The sequence below is a fragment of the Symphalangus syndactylus genome, chromosome 23, assembly GCF_028878055.3.
Source record: "Symphalangus syndactylus isolate Jambi chromosome 23, NHGRI_mSymSyn1-v2.1_pri, whole genome shotgun sequence".
In the NCBI taxonomy this organism is placed as follows: Eukaryota; Metazoa; Chordata; class Mammalia; order Primates; family Hylobatidae; genus Symphalangus; species Symphalangus syndactylus.
Window position 1 is genome coordinate 17966835 of NC_072445.2, and position 19236 is coordinate 17986070.

Here is a 19236-nt window from a genome sequence, read left to right on the forward strand (position 1 = left end):
TAGGGTGGAGAGAGGATGGGGCTGGAGGAGATGTGCCCTGACCCCACCATCATCCTCTCCCTCTTCCCACCCCGCAGAGAACAATGCCTACAGCTTTGGGAGAACCACCATTGCCAACTTGAAATCAGGGTAAGATGCAAAGCCGGTCGGCCAGGCCAAGGTCTACGACCAGAGTCTGGGCCATGATGTGGGACAGGGAGGAAAGGCAGCCGCGTTGATGGGAGCAGAGGCTACAGGGATGGCTGTGGGTCCCTGAGGGCTTGGGTTGGAGACAGAAGAGGGAGATGCCTGCTGAGGATCCCCCAAGGATGAAGAGGATACAGAAGAGGAGGGTGAAATCTCAGGAACCAGGGAGGGCTAGCTGGGACAGTTGGAGACACTGTAGCCAGCGGGTAGGGCATAGAAAGGTGACCTATCAGGGACATTTTCATTGGAATGGAAGAATCTTGGTTGTCTAGGGGATGTGGGATGTCGGCGACCCTTGTGAGGAGTCAGTGCCAGAAGGCTGGTGGCAGTAGAGGGCCCTGCTTGTATCAAGGGTTTAACGCCGACAGGCTGAGGTGTCTCGTCTGAGTGTGTCCTAGCCCCACTGGCTCCCATGTATCCTGTCTCCTCCCAGGAACAACCTGCTATGGCTGCACACCTCCTTCGCCTTCCTGTATCTGCTGCTCACCGTCTACAGCATGCGTAGACACACCTCCAAGATGCGCTACAAGGAGGACGATCTGGTGCGTGGAGCAGAGCCCAGGTCCTGCCCCGCCCCCAGCCTCTTCCCTTCCCTTCCCTGCAGGCCTCTTTTGTCTCAGCCCCAAGAGGTGTTAGCTAGGTTTGAATGCTAGCACAGCAGCTCAGGAGCTCCCATCTGCAAGTTATATAACCTCCCAAGCCACGATTTTCTCATCTGTAAAATGGGATAACAACAGTACCTCCCCCAAGGTTGTGGGGAATACACAGAAACAGCCGTGCTGTGCCCAGCACTTGGGGAAATAGCTGTGGCTGATACTAGGATAGTAATATTCCTTCCCCTTCTACATGCACTTACCAAGCCAGAACCGGACACCTACTCCATGCCAGCCACTGTGCTGGGTCCTCGGGGTCTAAGGAGCTGAAAGTAGTACCCCCTTCTGCCTCTATAACCCCTCAAGAGCATGGGACGGCGTGGCTTTTTTGTTAGGCTCACTGCCTGATTTCGGTTAGAAACACTCCCCTGCTTTCCCTGGGACCTGGCTGATCCATAACTAAGGCCTCCTCCCACCCCATCTGCTCCCCTCTGCTCACCTACTTCTCTACCCCCTCAAAACAAAGCCTCCTTCTCTAATGCCCCCCACCCCTCACATCCCCTGGCTCTGCTGGGGTCAAGCCTCAGAAGGCAAACCCACTCCCCTGTCACCCAGGTGAAGCGGACCCTCTTCATCAATGGAATCTCCAAATATGCAGAGTCAGAAAAGATCAAGAAGCATTTTGAGTGAGTAAGCCACGCTTCCCCCTACCCTCAAGCCCTGCTGCAGAGCCTTCTCTGCCTTTGAACTCCAAGAACATCCTTATACCCTAACCTGGAGCTCTGCTGTGGGTGGGATAGAGATTAGATCCAGGAAGAAATGTCCGATTCCAGGGTGGTTTAGCACTTGGGTCAGGTGATAGGCCCCTTTAAGAACAGGAAAAATAAGACAAAAACTTGAAGAGTAAGTCATTCAAACCCCCTACCCCCAAAACCTCCTCCTGGCTCAGACTGGGTCATAGGTTGTTGACCCAGGATCCACTGGAGTATATAGCTTCTTCGAAATTAAAAGCAGCATTCTGGAGTTTGTGTGCAGACATGACAGGGAGAAGCTCCTTGGTTTCCAGTGGATTCCAAGGAGTCCAGGAGAACTTGAACTGTGTATTCTCTGAGGCTTTTTCAGCTCTAGAATTATGTCTTGGGGTGGGTAGAGCAGACCGGTGGCCAGAAACTAGAGAGAAGGGAGGTGGTGTAATGAGGCAAAGAGGGAACTCACCTGGTCACCCCATGGCTAAGGATGCACCTTGGGGCGCAGCTCATAGGGTGGGGAATCAGAGTGAAGGGCCCCTCCATGGGGGTGTGTAGGGACAGTCTCTATACCACAGGATTAGGGCTCTTCTCACACAGGCATCTGTTCACTCAGCAAACTTTCTCAAGTGCTGTTAGTCATAAGTTACTGTTGTAGGCTTCGGGACTGTAAAAAATGAATGAGGCCAGGCACGGTGGCTCACGCCTGGAATCCCAGCACTTTGGGAGGCCAAAGTGGGCAGATCACTTGAGCCCAGGAGTTGAAGACCAGCCTGGGCAACATAGCAAGACCCCATCTCTACCAAAAAAAACCAAACTTAGCCAGGTGTGGTGGCGTGCGCCTGTAGTCCCAGCTACTTGGGAGGCTGAGGTGGGAGGATCGCTTGAACCCAGGAGGTCGAGGCTGCAGTGAGCCGTGTTTGCATCACTGCACTCCAGCCTGGGTGACAGAGCAAGACCCTGTTTCAAATGTTTCAAAAAATAAAAAATAGAAGAGGCCAGGCACAGTGGCTCACGCCTGTAATCCCAACACTTTGGGAGGCCAAAATGGGAGGATTACTTGAGGCCAGGAGTTCAAGACCAGCCTGGTCCGCATAGTGAGACCCCCTGTCTTTAAAAAAAAAAAGATCACTGAGGCCAGGAGTTTGAGACCAGCCTGGCCAATATGGTGAAACCCCATCTCTACTGAAAATACAAAAATCAGCCGGGCGTGGTGGCACGCACCAGTAGTCCCAGCTACTCAGGAGGCTGAGGCAGAAGAATCGCTTGAACCCAGGAGGCAGAGGTTGCAGTGAGCCGAGATCGTGCCACTGCACTTCAGCTGGATGACAGAGCAAGACTGTCTCAAAAAAAAAGAAAAAAAAAATCATTGAGTTCTCAGGGGGTTCATAGTATGGCGATCGGCTTTAGGAGCTAGGCCAGGGCCTGATGAGAGATTGCTCTGAGGTCAGTCTGTGGTCAGAATCAGGAGCTGGCCAGTGGTCATGATAAAGGACGTTGGTGGTCTGGATCATGGCCCAGACTGAGGTTGAGATTTGGGCTCAGTCTACCATCAGAATCAGGGTTTAGGCCAGGTGTGGTGGCTCATGCCTGTAATCCCCTTGAGAAGATTGCTTGAGCCCGGGAGTTCAAGACCAGCCTGGACAACATGTCAAAACTCTATCTCTACAAAAAGTATAAAAATTAGCCAGACATGGTAGCATGCACCAGTAGTCCCAACTACTCAGGTGACTGAGGTGGGAGGATGGCTTGAGCCCAAGAGGCTCATGCTGTAGTGAACTGTGATTGCGCCACCGTGCTCCAGCCTGGGTAATAGGGCAAGATCCTGTCTCAAGAAAGAAAGAAAGTAAAGAATCAAGGTTTAATCTGAGGTCCAGACCTGTCAGTTGGCCAGAATCAGAGTTCACTCATTGTCAGGCCAGTGTGTGATCCAATCAGAGATAGTGTTTGGGCAGGATTGAGAGTGAACATCTATCTGGTCAGGGTCAGATTCCAGAGCCTGTGTTAGAAGAGTAAGGACTGGTGTGTGATCAGCATTAGTAGATGGATACTCTTTCATACTATATGCAATTATTGACAACCTTCTATGTGCCAGGCACAAATAAATTAGAAACAAGCCCAGCCCTTATACAGGCTATAAAGCAGCAGTCAAAATTAGATCATTCTTGTCAGTATGAGAGAACTATTTGGGGTCCTATCTGAGGTTCCAGCTGTCATCAGCATTAAAGGGCACTCTGGATCAGGATTAAGGACAGTGTGTACTCAGAATTAGGTGACATCTTTTTTTTTTCTCATACCATCTCTCGTAACAATGAATTAGGTGACATCTTAATATTACCATACAGTTGGAATCAGGCCAGGCGCGGTGGCTCACGCTTGTAATCCCAGCACTTTGGGAGGCCGAGGCGGGCGGATCACGAGGTCAGGAGATCGAGACCACGGTGAAACCCCGTCTCTACTAAAAATACAAAAAATTAGCCGGGCGTGGTGGCGGGCGCCTGTAGTCCCAGCTACTCGGAGAGGCTGATGCAGGAGAATGGCGTGAACCCGGGAGGCGGAGCTTGCAGTGAGCTGAGATCACGCCACTGCACTCCAGCCTGGGTGACAGAGCGAGACTCTGTCTCAAAAAAAAAAAAAAAAAAAAAAAAAAATTACCATACAGTTGGAATCAGTTGTCAGCTTGTATTGAAATCTGGTGTTTGTTTTTGTTTTTGTTTTTGTTTTGATACAAATATCTAGTGAGCACCTGCTCTGTGCCTGCATGGGGAGGAGCTGGGGGTATAGCAGTAAACAACAGAAGACCTGCCCTCATTTGCTTACATTTTAGTGGGGAGTGGTGAACAGGGAATAGATGAACTAGTAATAGAGACTGTGTCAAGAGGGGGTAGGTGCTAAGAAAACCACAGCAGGGACGCGGGCAGGGTAAGAGGGGTTGGGAAGGGTTGCTATTTCTGATGGGGTGGACAGGGAGGGACTCTGACAGGGTGGCATTTGAACAGAGACCTGAGTGAACCCTACTAGTCAACTGTCTATTCATTCAGCCCACATTTATTGTATACCTACTATGTGCTTCATGCCTGGGAGACAGTGTATAACCAGACCTGATCAGTGCCCTTGGGAAGCTGAAGATCCTAGCTGTGTTTCAGGGGTTGGTCTATAGTTTTGTTTAGGAGAGGTCAGCCTATAAGCAGGGGTAAGGGAGACTCTAGTCCTAACTGGAGTTTTTTGGATCACTGGGATGAGCATTATGGAGTAGCCATTTCATCGATCTGCTCATTTACCACATGTGTATTGAACACCTACTATATACAAGCTGTTGGGACAGGGCTGGGTATATGGTGAGGAGTAAGAGACAGCCCTTGAGCTCATTGTCAAGATTAGGCAGGGCTTGTGGTCCGAGTCTGCGGTCTGTCTGGATTGGAAGACTGTCTCAGCACAATTAGGAAATATCTTGCATGCAAATCAAGGGGCCTGTGTGGTTGGATTTAGAGGATTAGAGATGAGTTTAGTGAGAATGAGAGCTCACCCTTCCAAAGGGGAAACCTAAAATGGTTTGAGGAACAATATCAGAGAAAAGGTCTTCGGCCTCCTGGGAAGTACATTTCAAGGACCCTATCCCAGTTTTAAGTTTCTAAATTCTCATGGGTTTATGAGGACTATCTTAATACTTTAGAACAGTGACTCATGCATTCAATACTTGGTGGTCCTTCATTAAAAAAAAAAAAAATTTTTTTGAGACAGAGTCTCACTCTGTCTCCCTGGCTGGAGTGCTGCAATACAGGGGTGTGGTCACGGCTCACTGCAGCCTTGACCTCCTAGGCTGAATCGATCCTCCTGCCTCAGACTCCCGAGTAGCTGGGACTACAGGCACTCACCACCACACCTGGCTAAATTTTTTTTTCTTTTTTTAGAGATGGGGTCTCACTCGCTATGTTGCCCAGGCTGGCCTCAAGCAATCCTCCTGTCTCAGCCTCTCAAAGTGTTGGGATTACAGGCACGAGCCACTGTGTTCAACCTAAAAATTTTAATAAAATATAAAAAGATGGGGACTCAGTCTAGATTAAGGATTAGGATCAAAGAACAGCGCGTGATCAGATTTAAAAACAAACTACTGGCCAGGCGCGGTGGCTCACACCTGTAATCCCAGCACTTTGGGGGACCGAGGCGGGTGAATCACAAGATCAGGAGTTCAGGACCAGCCTGGCCAAGATGGTGAAACCCCATCTCTACTAAAAACATAAAAATTAGCCAGGCGTGGTGGTGCATGCCTATAATCCCAGCTACTGGGGAGGCTGAGACAGGGGAATCGCTTGAACCCAAGAGGTGGAGGTTACAGTGAGCTGAGATTGCACCATTGCACTCCAGCCTGGGCGACAGAGCAAGACTCTGCCTCAAAAAAAAAAAAAAAAAAAAAAAGCTATTAGGCTGGGTACGGCGGCTCATGCCTGTAATCCCAGCACTTTGGGAGGCCAGGGCGGGCCAATCACCTGAGGTCAGGAGTTCCAGACCAGCCTGGCCAACGTGTTGAAACCCCATCTCTGCTAAAAATACAAAAAAAAAAAAAAAATTTAGCCGGGTGTGGTGGCACACACCTGTAATCCCAGCTACTCGGAAGGCTGAAGCACGAGAATCACTTGAACCCAGGAAGCAAAGGTTGCAGTGAGCCAAGATCACACCACTGCATTCTAGCCCGGGTGACAGAGTGAGACTCCGTCTCAAAAACAAAACAAAACAAAAACAAAAACAAAACAAAAAGAAACTATTCCCGCCAGCCATGGTGTTCACTAGTGTAATGCCCGCACGTTGGGAAGCTGAGGCAGGAGGATCACTTGAACCCAGGAGTTTAAGACCAGCCTGGGCAATACAACAAGACCCCATCTCAAAATATTTGAAACAAACAAACAAAAAAATGAACTATTCCTTCACTCAGCAAGCATTCTTCAAGCCCTGCCCGGTACCAGGTACTAGTGAGTCAGTGCCAGTTTCTCTCTGGTCAGTCTTAAGGTAGGGATGAATCTGGGGTCAGGGTTAGGAGGTCAGTCTTGGGTCTGGGTAACAGGTCTGGGGTCAGTCTTTGGCCAGGGTGGGCTTAAGGGTCAGTCTTTGGCCAGGGTTACAGGTCAGTCTCACCCTGGTCAGGGGTCAGGATCAATCTCTTGTCTGTCTTGGGCCAAAGTTAGAGATGATTTTGTAGACTGGGTTATGGGTTGGTTGAGGTCAGTCTGTGGTGAAGGCTAAGTGTTGGGCTGTGACCAGGTCTTCTGGGAAAGGGGTTAAGGAAGTATGTAGCCTATGACTAGATATAGTTTCTTTCAACCTAAAGGTCACAGCCCTGGACAGGAATCAGACCATAGCCCTGGCTTCCCCAGCCGCATGCAGTGTGCCACTACACATCCTGGTTCGTTAGCCCAGCCTGCACTCACACAGTGCTCAGGCCTTCTGCTCCCACTTCCCCACTCAGATAAGCTTGAGGAGGAACTCCAAAGCTTTATTCTTGGGGAACTCTCAGTTTTGTAGACTAAGAAAAAGGCAGCTTGAATTGGAGATGTGGGTTTTTTTGTCTTTTTTTTTTTTTCTTTGAGATGGAGTCTCGCTCTGTCGCCCAGTCTGGAGTGCAGTGGCGTGATCTTGGCTCACTGCAACCTCCGCCTCCCAGGTTCAAGCAATTCTCCTGCCTCAGCCTCCTGAGTAGCTGGGACTACAGGCATGTGCCACCACGCCCAGCTAATTTTTGTATTTTTAGTAGAGACAGGGTTTCACCATGTTGGCCAGGCTGGTTTCGGACTCCTGACCTCAGGTGATCCTCCCGCCTCGGTCCCCCAAAGTGCTGGGATTACAGACTTGAGCCACCACATCCAGCCGGAGATGTGTTTCTTGAAGGTGATGGGGTCATGGATGAAAGTCAGGGGCAGGTGGGTGGGGTCCCTGCACAAGATGATACATGGACTGTGTTTCAGGGAAGCCTACCCCAACTGCACAGTTCTCGAAGCCCGCCCGTGTTACAACGTGGCTCGCCTAATGTTCCTCGATGCAGAGAGGTAAGGGACTGGGGGCAGAGGAGGGTGACACCAAGGGCCCCCTGCCATTGTGGAGGACATCTTGGTTACCACACAGGCTCCCCTTCTAGATTTTTTCCTAGGGCATTTGATTTTAATTCAACTCGTTGGAGTGCCTGTTAATTCAGCTCTGGAAAGAGCAAGGCCTGGAGGTTAGAGTTTGTTGTGAGGGGAAGGGGGGCCCATGGTCCCCACTGCATCTGAGGACATGCCTCATTGGCTACAGTATGAGAAATTTAGGACAGCCTGCAGGAAGAACTTCTGGCCCTCTAGGGATGGGTGGGGAGACCTTGGGATGTGGCCACATCCAAAGCATATATCCTAAACAAATTCAAGAACAAGACAGCTCCTGTCCTTGGGGAGTGAGCTAGATGACCCCCAAGCTGATGTAGGTGACCAGGCATCTGGGTCCCACAGGAAGAAGGCCGAGCGGGGAAAGCTGTACTTCACAAACCTCCAGAGCAAGGAGAACGTGCCCACCATGATCAACCCCAAGCCTTGCGGCCACCTCTGCTGCTGCGTGGTGCGAGGCTGTGAGCAGGTATGACGCAGGCTGGCTGTTGAGTCGGGAGAAGTTGGACAGGTCCTGGGCAGGCAAGGCTGGGGCCCTGCCCTCAGTGAGTCCCCACCTGTCCCTGGAATCCTTAAAGCCTGGGTTCCCACTGTTGGGTTTGTCTAATGTCCCTACAGTGACCAGGTTTTCAAACCTCAAATTAGAAAATGTCAGCCAGAAGGACAATGTTGTGCTGTACCCACTGACTCTGGGGACTTGAGCAAGTTGCTTACCGCTCAGTGCCTCAGTTTCCTCATGGGGTTAACGTACCCACCTTATGAGAGTATTGTGAGGGTAAAGTGAGTAATACATATAAAAAAGCTTGGAGGTGCTGGGTGCGGTGGCACATGCATGTAATCCCAGCACTTTGTGAGGCTGAAGCGGGTGGATCACTTGAGCCAGGAGTTTGAGACCAGCCTGGGAAACATGGCAAAACCTGATCTCTACAAAAAATACAAAAATTAGCCAGGCATGGTGCTGCACACATGTAGTCCCAGCCACTTGGGAGGCTGAGGTGGGAGGGTCACTTTAGCCTGGGAGGTTGAGGCTCCAGTGAGCTGAGATTCCACCACTACACTCCAGCCTGGGCATCAGAGCGAGACCCTGTCTCCAAAAAAAATGCTTAGAGGAGCAGTGCCTGGCTTGTAGGAAGCCCCAAGTCAGTGTGGGCTGGATGCTGCAGGCCCTAGCCTGGCTTTCCCACTAGAGGCCTGTCCTTGACCCTCCCACAAAGGTGGAGGCCACTGAGTACTACACAAAGCTGGAGCAGAAGCTGAAGGAAGACTACAAGCGAGAGAAGGAGAAGGTGAATGAGAAGCCTCTTGGCATGGCCTTTGTCACCTTCCACAATGAGACCATCACTGCCATGTGAGTCCTCAACTCGGCCCTCGGCCCTGAGCAGCCCTCCAGGGCTTCCTGACCCCTGTGCTCATGGCCTTCCGCCAGCGGTGTGGCCTCCGGGTGGGCCTGTGGTAACCAGTGCCCATCTTTGTAGCATCCTGAAGGACTTCAACGTGTGTAAATGCCAGGGCTGCACCTGCCGCGGGGAGCCACGCCCCTCATCCTGCAGCGAGTCCCTGCACATCTCCAACTGGACCGTGTCCTATGCCCCTGACCCCCAGAACATCTACTGGTGAGCAAACAGGTGGCAGGGCAGGCTTTCCAGGGCCTGGGATGGGCTCAGTAGGTTGGCGGAGGAGAGGGAGTGTCTTGGTGTCACTGGGGGCCAATTCTGCCCTTGGTTCCTGGAGTGACCGTTCCCCACCTTTCCAGGGAGCACCTCTCCATCCGAGGCTTCATCTGGTGGCTACGCTGCCTGGTCATCAATGTCGTCCTCTTCATCCTCCTCTTCTTCCTCACCACTCCAGCCATCATCATCACCACCATGGACAAGTTCAATGTCACCAAGCCTGTGGAGTACCTCAACGTGAGGCCCCATGCCCCTGTCACTTTCCACACTGGGTCACAACACACAGATACCGGGCCCTGATCCCTCTTCCACCTGCCCAGCCCAGCCCATTCTGCTTGTTCCAACCCTGTGCCACCAACCAGCTCCCAAAAACCCCTGTGTGCACTTCCCTTGGGCTCCCTGCCTCCTTCCCCCTCAGAGAGGCCACCCTCAAGTGTGCAACACCTGGAGAAACACCCAGGGAAGAGAGAGAGCCTGCATTTAGTCCTGATCTCAGAGAAGTCCCCTTCCCTCACCCCTCAGTCTTTCTAACTGAAAAAATGGAAAGGTTCGACTAGATCAGTGGCTTTTAGACTTGGATTCTGATCTCTTTATCGGTGTGAAACCCAATGTGGAAAAGCAGGGCTGCTCCAATGACAGTAGGGTGGCATGCGTGTCTGCCTAGCCTCCCCTCACCCCTCCTCCCACGCACAGAGCATACCTCTTTAGAACCTCAGAGTTTGAAGAAGGACAGTTTGCAAATCCTAGGAGTGATAATACCATAATAGATAAGACCCAGACTGCATGGATTCAAATCCCTACCTCATGGCTTGCTAGCTAGGGAAGCTATTGAATCTTTTTTTGCCTCCATTTACTCATCTGTCAAACGGGGTAACAGCATTATTGTGAGGATTAAGACATGGAAAGTACATCAACAGTGCTTAGCACATACTAGGTGTTCAGCAAATGCTAACTATCAGTATTATTCACCCTGGGGTTATACATATGGCCCTGGCCCCCACCCTCACCCCAGCCCTCCACATGTTCTGGACTTCCAACATGGGAGCCCTGAGAGTTGTGAGGCCCGGGGCCCAGCTGGGGAGGAGGCACATAAGCAAAGCCACCTGGGCCCCCTAGACTGCCCTGCCTGACACCCCCCTGTGCCCTGCTGCAGAACCCCATCATCACCCAGTTCTTCCCCACCCTGCTGCTGTGGTGCTTCTCGGCCCTGCTTCCCACCATCGTCTACTACTCAGCCTTCTTTGAAGCCCACTGGACACGGTAAGGTGCCTCCACTCACACCACACCTCGCTGTGGCCTGCCCTCAATGACCCGTCCTCACTGGGCAGCACTTTGCCCTTCAGGCTCCTGGCCCTGGGCAGTCCCACCGCTGGCAGGGAAGGGGTAGTGCCCAGCACCCTCACCTTGGGAGGCCCACCCTTCCCAGGGGACACTCCTTGGACATTGTCCTTGTTGGGGAGCAAGTCTGGGGCCTGGGCTCACTTGACCTGTACCGTTCCCTGCTCCCCTCCCTCCAGCTCTGGGGAGAACAGGACCACCATGCACAAGTGCTACACTTTCCTCATCTTCATGGTGCTGCTCCTACCCTCGCTGGGACTGAGCAGGTGAGTTGAGGAGGATGGGACAGGAGCCAGGGTAGGGGGACTGCAGGACAGGGAGAGGAGAGTAATTCAGGCTCCTTACCTCCCCTACAAAGCAAGGGGCCCAAGATGGGAAGCCTGGCCACCCCCAGGCCTCCTGAGCTACCCACCCCGTGTCTGGGAGTCTCCCCAGTGGCTCACAGAGGAGAGACTTCCCCTCCCCTGGTGTTCTGCACCACTCCAGCTCCCACCCCATCTCTCCTCTGCTTCCCTCCAGCCTGGACCTCTTCTTCCGCTGGCTCTTTGATAAGAAATTCTTGGCTGAGGCAGCTATTCGGTTTGAGTGAGTGACTGGGGCCCCTGGGGAAAGAGACCAGACAGGAGGGGTGGGTATGCTTGAGAGACATTGCCAGCCCCATGGGAGGGTGCAACAAAGCTTCCAACCCCTGGAGGGGGAAAAAGAGAGAGGAACTGGCGGGGTTACCCCAAAGGCACCCACAAGGTGTCTTGGGTGTGTATACATGGTAGAAGTCCCTGGGGTCTGTGTTGGTGTTCACTCTTTGGTAACCTGTCTGGATGCTAAGATCACCCTCAAGGTATATTTGGGGCTTGGGGGTCCACATTCTGGTAGTTTCTATGGGGGTGTCTTGTGCCCATATTCTGGGACTAACTATGGGCATCTCTGGAGTTCCATTTGGGAGGTTTGGGGAGCCATCTCTAGGGAGGTCTTGGTCATACTTAGGGAGTGTCTTGGAGGCTACTAGGGGTATCCCTGAAGGTCTCTAGAGCCCATATTTTTGGGTATGTGTGGGAGGCTCTTGACCTTATAACTCTGGGGTTGTCTGTGGAGTGGGGGGAGCTAAAGGACTCACACTTTGGGATGTTTAGCGGTACAAGTTCTGGGAACATCTCTAAAATGTCAGGCCTTTATTCAGAGATGTGACTGTGGAGTTCTGTATGGGCATCTTCTCTGGGAATCATGTGAGGATATATTGAGGGTCATGCACCATGGCTGTGGGCACAGACTCTAGGGGTTTTGCTCTAGGCCATCTGTGGTGATCTTTGAGTCACACTTGGGGCATCTCAGGCACTGATAAAGGTTCCTGGGCTCCGCCAGAGATGTCGGGGGGAGGGTCTCAAAGCTTGTTTGTGGAGGTATCTGAGGCTCACGTCACACTCTGGGGGTAACTCGAGTTATGGTCTAAGTGGGGGAAACTTCTGGGTGTTCCTGGGGCTGTCAGCCTTTGGGTTCTTTGAGGGTCTCACTGGCTTGTCTTTGGGGGTCCTGGACAGTTCTCCCCTGAACATTCTAGCCTTAGGTGGTCTTGAGCACTCTCTCCATGGGTCTTCATGGGGCACAAGTTCTTGGAGCTGTCTGTTGCCACTCTGTATGTCTCTGGGGGGAACAGGGCACAGGTGCTTGGGGGGCTAAGCTGGGGGTGTCCACATGGAAGAAGCATGTTGGTGGTGGAGGTGTGGGGTGCTGTAGTTCTGGCAGTGGGCGGGCGGCCACCGGGTCACCCCAAGGGTGCAGTGCTGGAGCACCTGGTGCCCGCAGGTGTGTGTTCCTGCCCGACAACGGCGCCTTCTTCGTGAACTACGTCATTGCCTCAGCCTTTATCGGCAACGCCATGGACCTGCTGCGCATCCCAGGCCTGCTCATGTACATGATCCGGCTCTGCCTGGCGCGCTCGGCCGCCGAGAGGCGCAACGTGAAGCGGGTACGGCCGCCTGGGGCAGCAGCGGCCCGCACAGCGCCCCCTGGTGGCCCAACAGAAACAGCAGCCATCGCGCTAGGGTTGAAGGGCACAGGAGGGCTGAGACCTGGGGAGTACAGTTGACTCACCGTGGCTCCGGGCCATCCCCTTCCCATATCTGGGACCTTCGTATTTTGCCATGGGTGGACATAGGTAACCCTGAAGGCCCCTCCCAGTTCTGACAGTAGCATTCTATGATGGGAGTTGGGGAGATCTGGGTCCCTAGCGCTAGGGTCCCTCTGTCTTAATAAGAGGGTCTGGGCATCCCGTTCCCAAGTCTACCCAACTCTTGCTCCCTACCTGCCAGGCCCCGACCCTTGAAGGCCCCTCTCCATGCCCCATCACTGCAACCGCCCTGACCCTCCCCTCGGCCATAGCCCCTCTCTCCGTCTGCTCTGCCCTACCCTACCCTAGACATTAGGTCCTGTTCCCCATGGCTTCTTTTCCTGCCCCAGAGGTCCTGGCTCCCTTCCCCCTCCCTCCTTCCCTGCCCCTCTGGTCAGTCCCTGCCTCCCTGAGCCATCCTCCTGCCCCCCTGAGCCATCCTCCTGCCCATCTCCCCCCCAGCATCAGGCCTACGAGTTCCAGTTTGGCGCAGCCTACGCCTGGATGATGTGCGTCTTCACGGTGGTCATGACCTACAGTATCACCTGCCCCATCATCGTGCCCTTCGGTAGGCACCGCCGCGCCGGGACCTGGGCCCTGCTCGGGGGGACCCAGGACCTCACCCTCTCCACTCTAGGAATGCAGGCCACCCCGAGTGGACAGAGCCCGGCTGGGAGACCGGCCCCTCGGGGCTCCCGCCCGGTCCCTGGCTCAGTCTGGGGCCTGGCCTGCGGGGAGGAGGGGGAGAGCCATCAGCTCAGGCCAGACCCAGCTGGCATGTGGGCCCCAGGGCAAAGTCACCCCAACATGGCCATACACACCCACACCTGTGCCTTCCCTCAGCGGGATGTGCTTGGACACAGATCACGTACAGGCTGACAGGTTCACACACACACTCCCACACAGGCATCCATGTGCACACTTTTACACCACCCTGTAAACTCAGGAAAGACCTGGATTCCAGGGTGGGATGGGTCCTTGCCGCTCATGGAGATAGTCTGCTGTATCTGAGCTATGTGACTTGGCCAGGTCTCTCTTCCTTTTTGAAGTTTAGCAAAGTTTCTCTTTAACCATCACCCCCACTGGTAGCCTCTACTCTCCTCCCCAGTAACATCCCAACTCCTTAACCAACCCTCCCTGGTTATTGAAGGCTCCAAGTTCCCAAACTAACATCCTTGTCCTCATTAGAAACTCCCTATCCCTCAGCCTCCGGGGAAATAGAACTTGTCCCTTAATTTATACTTATCTGTTTAGGGACAGGGCTAGAGAAAAATATGAGTTTTAAGAAGATGCTTGTTGATCCAAATGACTAGATTTCCAATAGTAGCATTCCTGATGAGGAGTGCAGAATGAAGGGTTGTAGCAGAGGAAGCTGAAGTTCTGTGATCATGCTGGGGCATGGGGCACTATCCCGTCCTGGGGCCCGGGCAGGAGGAGGGGGCCAACCCTTCAGCACTCTCAGGACCAGAACAACCTGTGACAGACACACAAAAGGTTCGGCAGCACTGGTTCCAAGGTCAGGGCCCATGTGGCTTCCCTTAGGGCTCATGTACATGCTGCTGAAGCACCTGGTAGACAGGTACAATCTCTACTACGCCTACCTGCCGGCCAAGCTGGACAAGAAGATCCACTCAGGGGCTGTGAACCAGGTGGTGGCCGCGCCCATCCTCTGCCTCTTCTGGCTGCTCTTCTTTTCCACCATGCGCACGGGTGAGGGATTCCTACCCAGGGAACGGGGGATGGTGAGCAGAGTGGATTCCAGCCAGAGCAGGCCACAGGAGAAGCCGCATGGCTGGGGGTGGCAGGCAAGGGGCCTGGGAGAGGCTGGGGCCAGTCTATAGCACCTGGGAGAGTGAGGACTGCATTCAGAGGGTATCAGAAGCTGGGGTGGGGAAGCCCTGCGGGGGCCCACAGGAGATAGCAACCCCATTCTTTGCCCCCCAACACCAGGGTTCCTAGCTCCCACGTCTATGTTCACATTCGTGGTCCTGGTCATCACCATCGTCATCTGTCTCTGCCACGTCTGCTTTGGACACTTCAAATACCTCAGTGCCCACAACTACAAGGTGTGGGGCGAGGGTGGCAGGCGGATGGCTGCGGGCAGGAGCTCAAGGGGAGGGATGCAGAGGGCCACAGGGCTGGCGAGGGCTGAGGGCAGCGCCAACAGGGCCAAGCAGGCGTGGGGTCATGATCAGGGCTGAGGACATGCCCCCACTTCCTGACTCATTCTGGGCCCCTCAAGATTGAGCACACGGAGACAGATACTGTGGACCCCAGAAGCAATGGACGGCCCCCCACTGCTGCTGCTGTCCCCAAATCTGCGGTGAGTGCCCTCAAGGGTTGGGAGGGGCCTCTGACAGACTCAGCCTCAAAGTCCAGTGTTCCCTTAGTCCTGCAGAAAGCGGAACCTGTGCCAGACCCCATGGGGGCGGGGAGAGAGCTGGTCTCCCTGGAGGGCTCCCCCTGCCCCCCAGGGCCCTGCCCACTCTGCTGTCCTTCATGCCCTGATGTTCCTGCAATCCATGAGGGGCATCTGTTCACCTTGCCCCCATTTCCTCTCCCCCTTCAGAAATACATCGCTCAGGTGCTGCAGGACTCAGAGGTGGACGGGGATGGGGATGGGGCTCCTGGGAGCTCAGGGGATGAGCCTCCATCATCCTCATCCCAAGATGAGGAGTTGCTGATGCCACCCGACGGCCTCACGGACACAGACTTCCAGTCTTGCGAGGACAGCCTCATAGAGAATGAGATTCACCAGTAAGGGGAGGGAGGGGCCCTGGAGGCCACATCCTGCCCCACCCCACCCCCACTCCCACGGACACTAAAACGCTAATAATTTATTAGATCTAAAGCCCCTTCCTTCCCAGCCCCTGCTTTCATTAAGGTATTTAAACCTGGGGATTTCACCGCTCTCCCCCACGATGGAGGGAGGGAGCCCCCCAACCTCAGTGAGGAGAGCCCCGAGCCGGCCCCGGGGCAAAGAGGGGTGCAGAGGGAGTTCCCCCAGATCAGTACCCCCCACCCCTCCCCAGCTAGTAGCATGACCAGGAAAGGGTTAATGAGAGCCAAGAGGAGTACCTGGTGCATCTGGTGCTGGTGGCTGGAGACCTGGGGGGCAGGTGGATCTGGGGCTGTCACCCCCGGTTTTTTCCACCCCACAGTTCCTCCTGGGATCTGGCCCTCCAGGGAAGTGGATCCTCCAGTCCCTAGGGGATGCATGAGAAGGGAGGGGGTGCTGAGTGGGAGGAAGAGTCAGGCTCAGAGCTGGGGTGGCCTGGGGGTGGGGGTGGGCAAGGCTGACACTGGAAAATGGGTTTTTGCACTGTTTTTTTTGTTTGTTTTTTTGTTTTTTTTCCTTTAAAATAAAAACAGAGAAAAGCTCTGAGGCAGGTGTCTGACTTGTGCTGCCCTGGGCACCTGGGCTAGGTCCCCACCCTCCTATCTGGAGGGCCTGTTTGAGGTCCCTGCATGACGCTGGGCAAGGGACTTGTTCAGAGTCTCATTTCTGTGTCACAGAGAGGAGAGAGTGGGGCTGGGGAGAGACTTAAGGGATATCTCAGAGGCAGGAAGGGCCCCTGTGCCCAGGTGGCCACCATACCGGCCCCGCCCACTCTGATCATTCCCCTGAGTCCCTGAGCAACACACATGGGACAGAGATTCAGGGAGAAAAGGTCGTGCAAAGCCACAGGGTCCATGCTAGGCCAGGACGAAGGCCCTTATGAGCACCTCAAAGTAAGCCTGGCGCCAGCCCATCTGTCCCTTCCCCAGGAGGGCCTGATCTCCTCAATGAGAAGCCCCCTCCCACCCTCCAGTCAAATCTTACCCATTCTCCAAGACCCAGCTCAAATTCACCTTCTCGCCAGGCGCAGTGGCTCATGCCTGTAATCCCAGTACTTTGGGAGGCCAAGGTGGGTGGATCGCCTGAGTTCAGGAGTTCGAGACCAGCCTGGCCAACATCATGAAACCCCATCTCTACAAAAAATACAGAAATTAGCTGGGCATGGTGGTGCACCCCTGTAATCCCAGCCACTTGGGAGGCTGAGGCATGAGAATCACTTGAACCTGGGAGGTGCAGGCTGCAGTGAGCTGAGATCATGCCACTGCACTCCAGCCTGGGCGACAGGGCAAGACCCTGTCTCAAAAAAAAAAAAGAAAAAAAAAAATTCACCCTCTCGAAGAAAGGTCCTGTGACTGCTGTAGCCCACCCTGCAAAGGTCCACAGAGCCATGTGGTCCACACCCACACACATGCACACACAGCATGTACTGTAGGAGGCCTGCATTCCAGTCCTTATTCTGTCACTAAATCACTTTGCAACCCTGAAGAAAAGGAAGAAAAAGGAGCTCCTAGAGGGAAGAAAAGAGACCTCAGAGGAGGAGGAGAACCAGGTTCCACAAAAGTCAACAGGAACCACCAACAGCAGGAACAACAAACACAGCAACCCTGATAAAGATTGCCCAGGCGCCAGCAAGGAGCAGGAGCAAAGAGCGCCCAAGGTCCAGCCCCAGGCTGCAGGGGGCTGTGGCAAACACAGCTTGGAGGGCCAGTGTTTATGGGCGGGCTGTGGGTGGAGGATGGGCCAGTGACAGTGGAGGTGAAAGTTGAGGCCTTGGTCCTGGCCTCAGCCTCCATATATATGTCAGATCTGCAGTGTTGTGAAAGATGAGCTCCCAGGTAGAGTCCCCAAAGTCTTGGGGCCAAGGAAGTGCCTGCTGGTGTTTGGACAAAAATCGGCATGGCTTTGAAAGGAGCACCTTGGTTGTGTGAAAGCTTCCCGGTGCTCCCGAAGCCTGTTTTCTGTATGGATGGGCAGGCACACCACTGCCATTTGCCTGGCAAGCCCCCTTATCTGCAAAGCATGGCCTGGACAGACCTCAGCCCCCACTTCTGGTTAGCCGAGACCCCCTCATTCCTCATCTGCCCAGCATGCCTTCCCTTTCCTGCAGGGCCTGAAGTTCAAAACCAGGTTCCAGCATTTCCAAAGGTGAAACTCCAGCTAATGCCCGCAAGCAGCACACACAGCAAGAGTCCTGGGGACAGCCCTTCCCCGGGGTGGGAGGCTGTAATAGAGAGGAACACCTGTGCCCGCAAGCAGCACACACAGCAAGAGTCCTGGGGACAGCCCTTCCCTGGGGTGGGAGGCTGTAATAGAGAGGAACACCTGTGCCCGCAAGCAGCCCACAGAGCAAGAGTCCTGGGGACAGCCCTTCCCCGGGGTGGGAGGCTGCAATAGAGAGGAACACCTGTGCCCGCCTGCACCCTGCCCCTGGCACCTCGTCACAGAGTTCACATCCAGGCAGATCACATTAGAGGCATCCAAGAGGTGCAATAGTGGAATCAGGAGTGGGCAGGGGAGACCACAGGATCCCCAAAGTCCACTTCCTCCTTTCACAGCTGGGGCAGCAGAAGATACGGATAAGAGCCGAAGTTATGGCCGGGCGCGGTGGCTCATGCCTGTAATCCTAGCGCTTTGGGAAGCCGAGGCGAGTGATCACCTGAGGTCAGGAGTTCGAGACCAGCCTGCCCAACATGGCGAAACCCTGTCTCTACTAAAAATACAAAAATTAGCCGGGCGTGGTGGTGGGCACCTGTAATCCCAGCTACTTGAGAGGCTGAGGCAGGAGAATTGCTTGAACCCAGGGGGCAGAGGTTGCAGTGAGCCAAGATTGCACCACTTCACTCCAGCCTGGGCAAAAGAGCGAGACTCCATCTGAAAAAAACAAACAAACAAACAAACAAAAACAAAAACCTGAATTTACTGGTTTAAATCCTGGCTCGACCGCTTAAAAGCTGTGTGACCCTGGGCAAGTTGCATCATACCTCCGGACCTCACTTTCCTCATCTATAAAATGGGAATAGCGATGTCATGCCCTCTAGCTGTTTTAAGAATTAAAGAAGTAGGAAGTTCTTAGCCCAGTGTTTGGCACATAATAACAAGCCATAATTAATATTCTCGTAGATGAGGAGATTGAGTCCCAGAAAGGAGAAAGGGGGAGGGCTCACCCAAGTTCGGCTCCTGTATCGGAGCTTGGAACAAGGTTCTCTGATCCCACTGGGTGCTCTCACACCTGTTCTGTGCCTGATTAGCACCAGGCAGGGCTGAGGGGCACTGGGATGACCTTGACAGTCCCTGTCCTCAGCCATCATACACTCCAGAGAAGACTGCACTCCGGAGCAGAGTTCTTAGCTCAAAGCATTCCCCCTTTCCGGTGCAGAGGCAGGACATGTGGGCAGACCAGTGGCCTAACCATGCCAGACTGGGGCCAGGCAAGGAGAGTGTTGCAGATGGAATTGTGTCCCCCAAAAAGGCATGTTGAAGTCCTGGCCCCCAGTACTTCAGAATGTGACCTCATTTGGAAACAGGGTGGTTGCAGATGTAATTCGTTCAATTAAGATGAGGTCATACATGCATGGGACCCTAGCCCCATATGACTGGTGTCCTTAGAAGAAGAAGAGACACAGAGGAGGGTG

At 53.8% G+C, this 19236-nt stretch overlaps 1 protein-coding gene across 7 annotated transcripts in view; it reads left to right on the forward strand.

The window, feature by feature from the left end:
• TMEM63B (transmembrane protein 63B) overlaps positions 1-16150 on the forward strand; it is a 28873-nt gene extending 12723 nt beyond the window's left edge. For all 7 annotated transcript variants that reach the window (XM_055263235.2, XM_063633091.1, XM_063633092.1 and 4 more), the window contains 17 exons: positions 78-129; positions 620-728; positions 1395-1465; positions 7483-7563; positions 7999-8122; positions 8868-9001; positions 9129-9266; positions 9407-9560; positions 10477-10583; positions 10841-10927; positions 11181-11246; positions 12462-12624; positions 13228-13333; positions 14308-14475; positions 14716-14831; positions 15008-15088; positions 15335-16150. In XM_055263235.2, coding sequence (XP_055119210.1) covers positions 78-129; positions 620-728; positions 1395-1465; positions 7483-7563; positions 7999-8122; positions 8868-9001; positions 9129-9266; positions 9407-9560; positions 10477-10583; positions 10841-10927; positions 11181-11246; positions 12462-12624; positions 13228-13333; positions 14308-14475; positions 14716-14831; positions 15008-15088; positions 15335-15526 — 1949 coding nt within the window. In that variant the 3' untranslated portion in view covers positions 15527-16150. The remainder of the gene's footprint in view (positions 1-77; positions 130-619; positions 729-1394; positions 1466-7482; positions 7564-7998; positions 8123-8867; positions 9002-9128; positions 9267-9406; positions 9561-10476; positions 10584-10840; positions 10928-11180; positions 11247-12461; positions 12625-13227; positions 13334-14307; positions 14476-14715; positions 14832-15007; positions 15089-15334) is intronic.
• The last annotated feature ends 3086 nt before the right edge of the window (positions 16151-19236 follow it).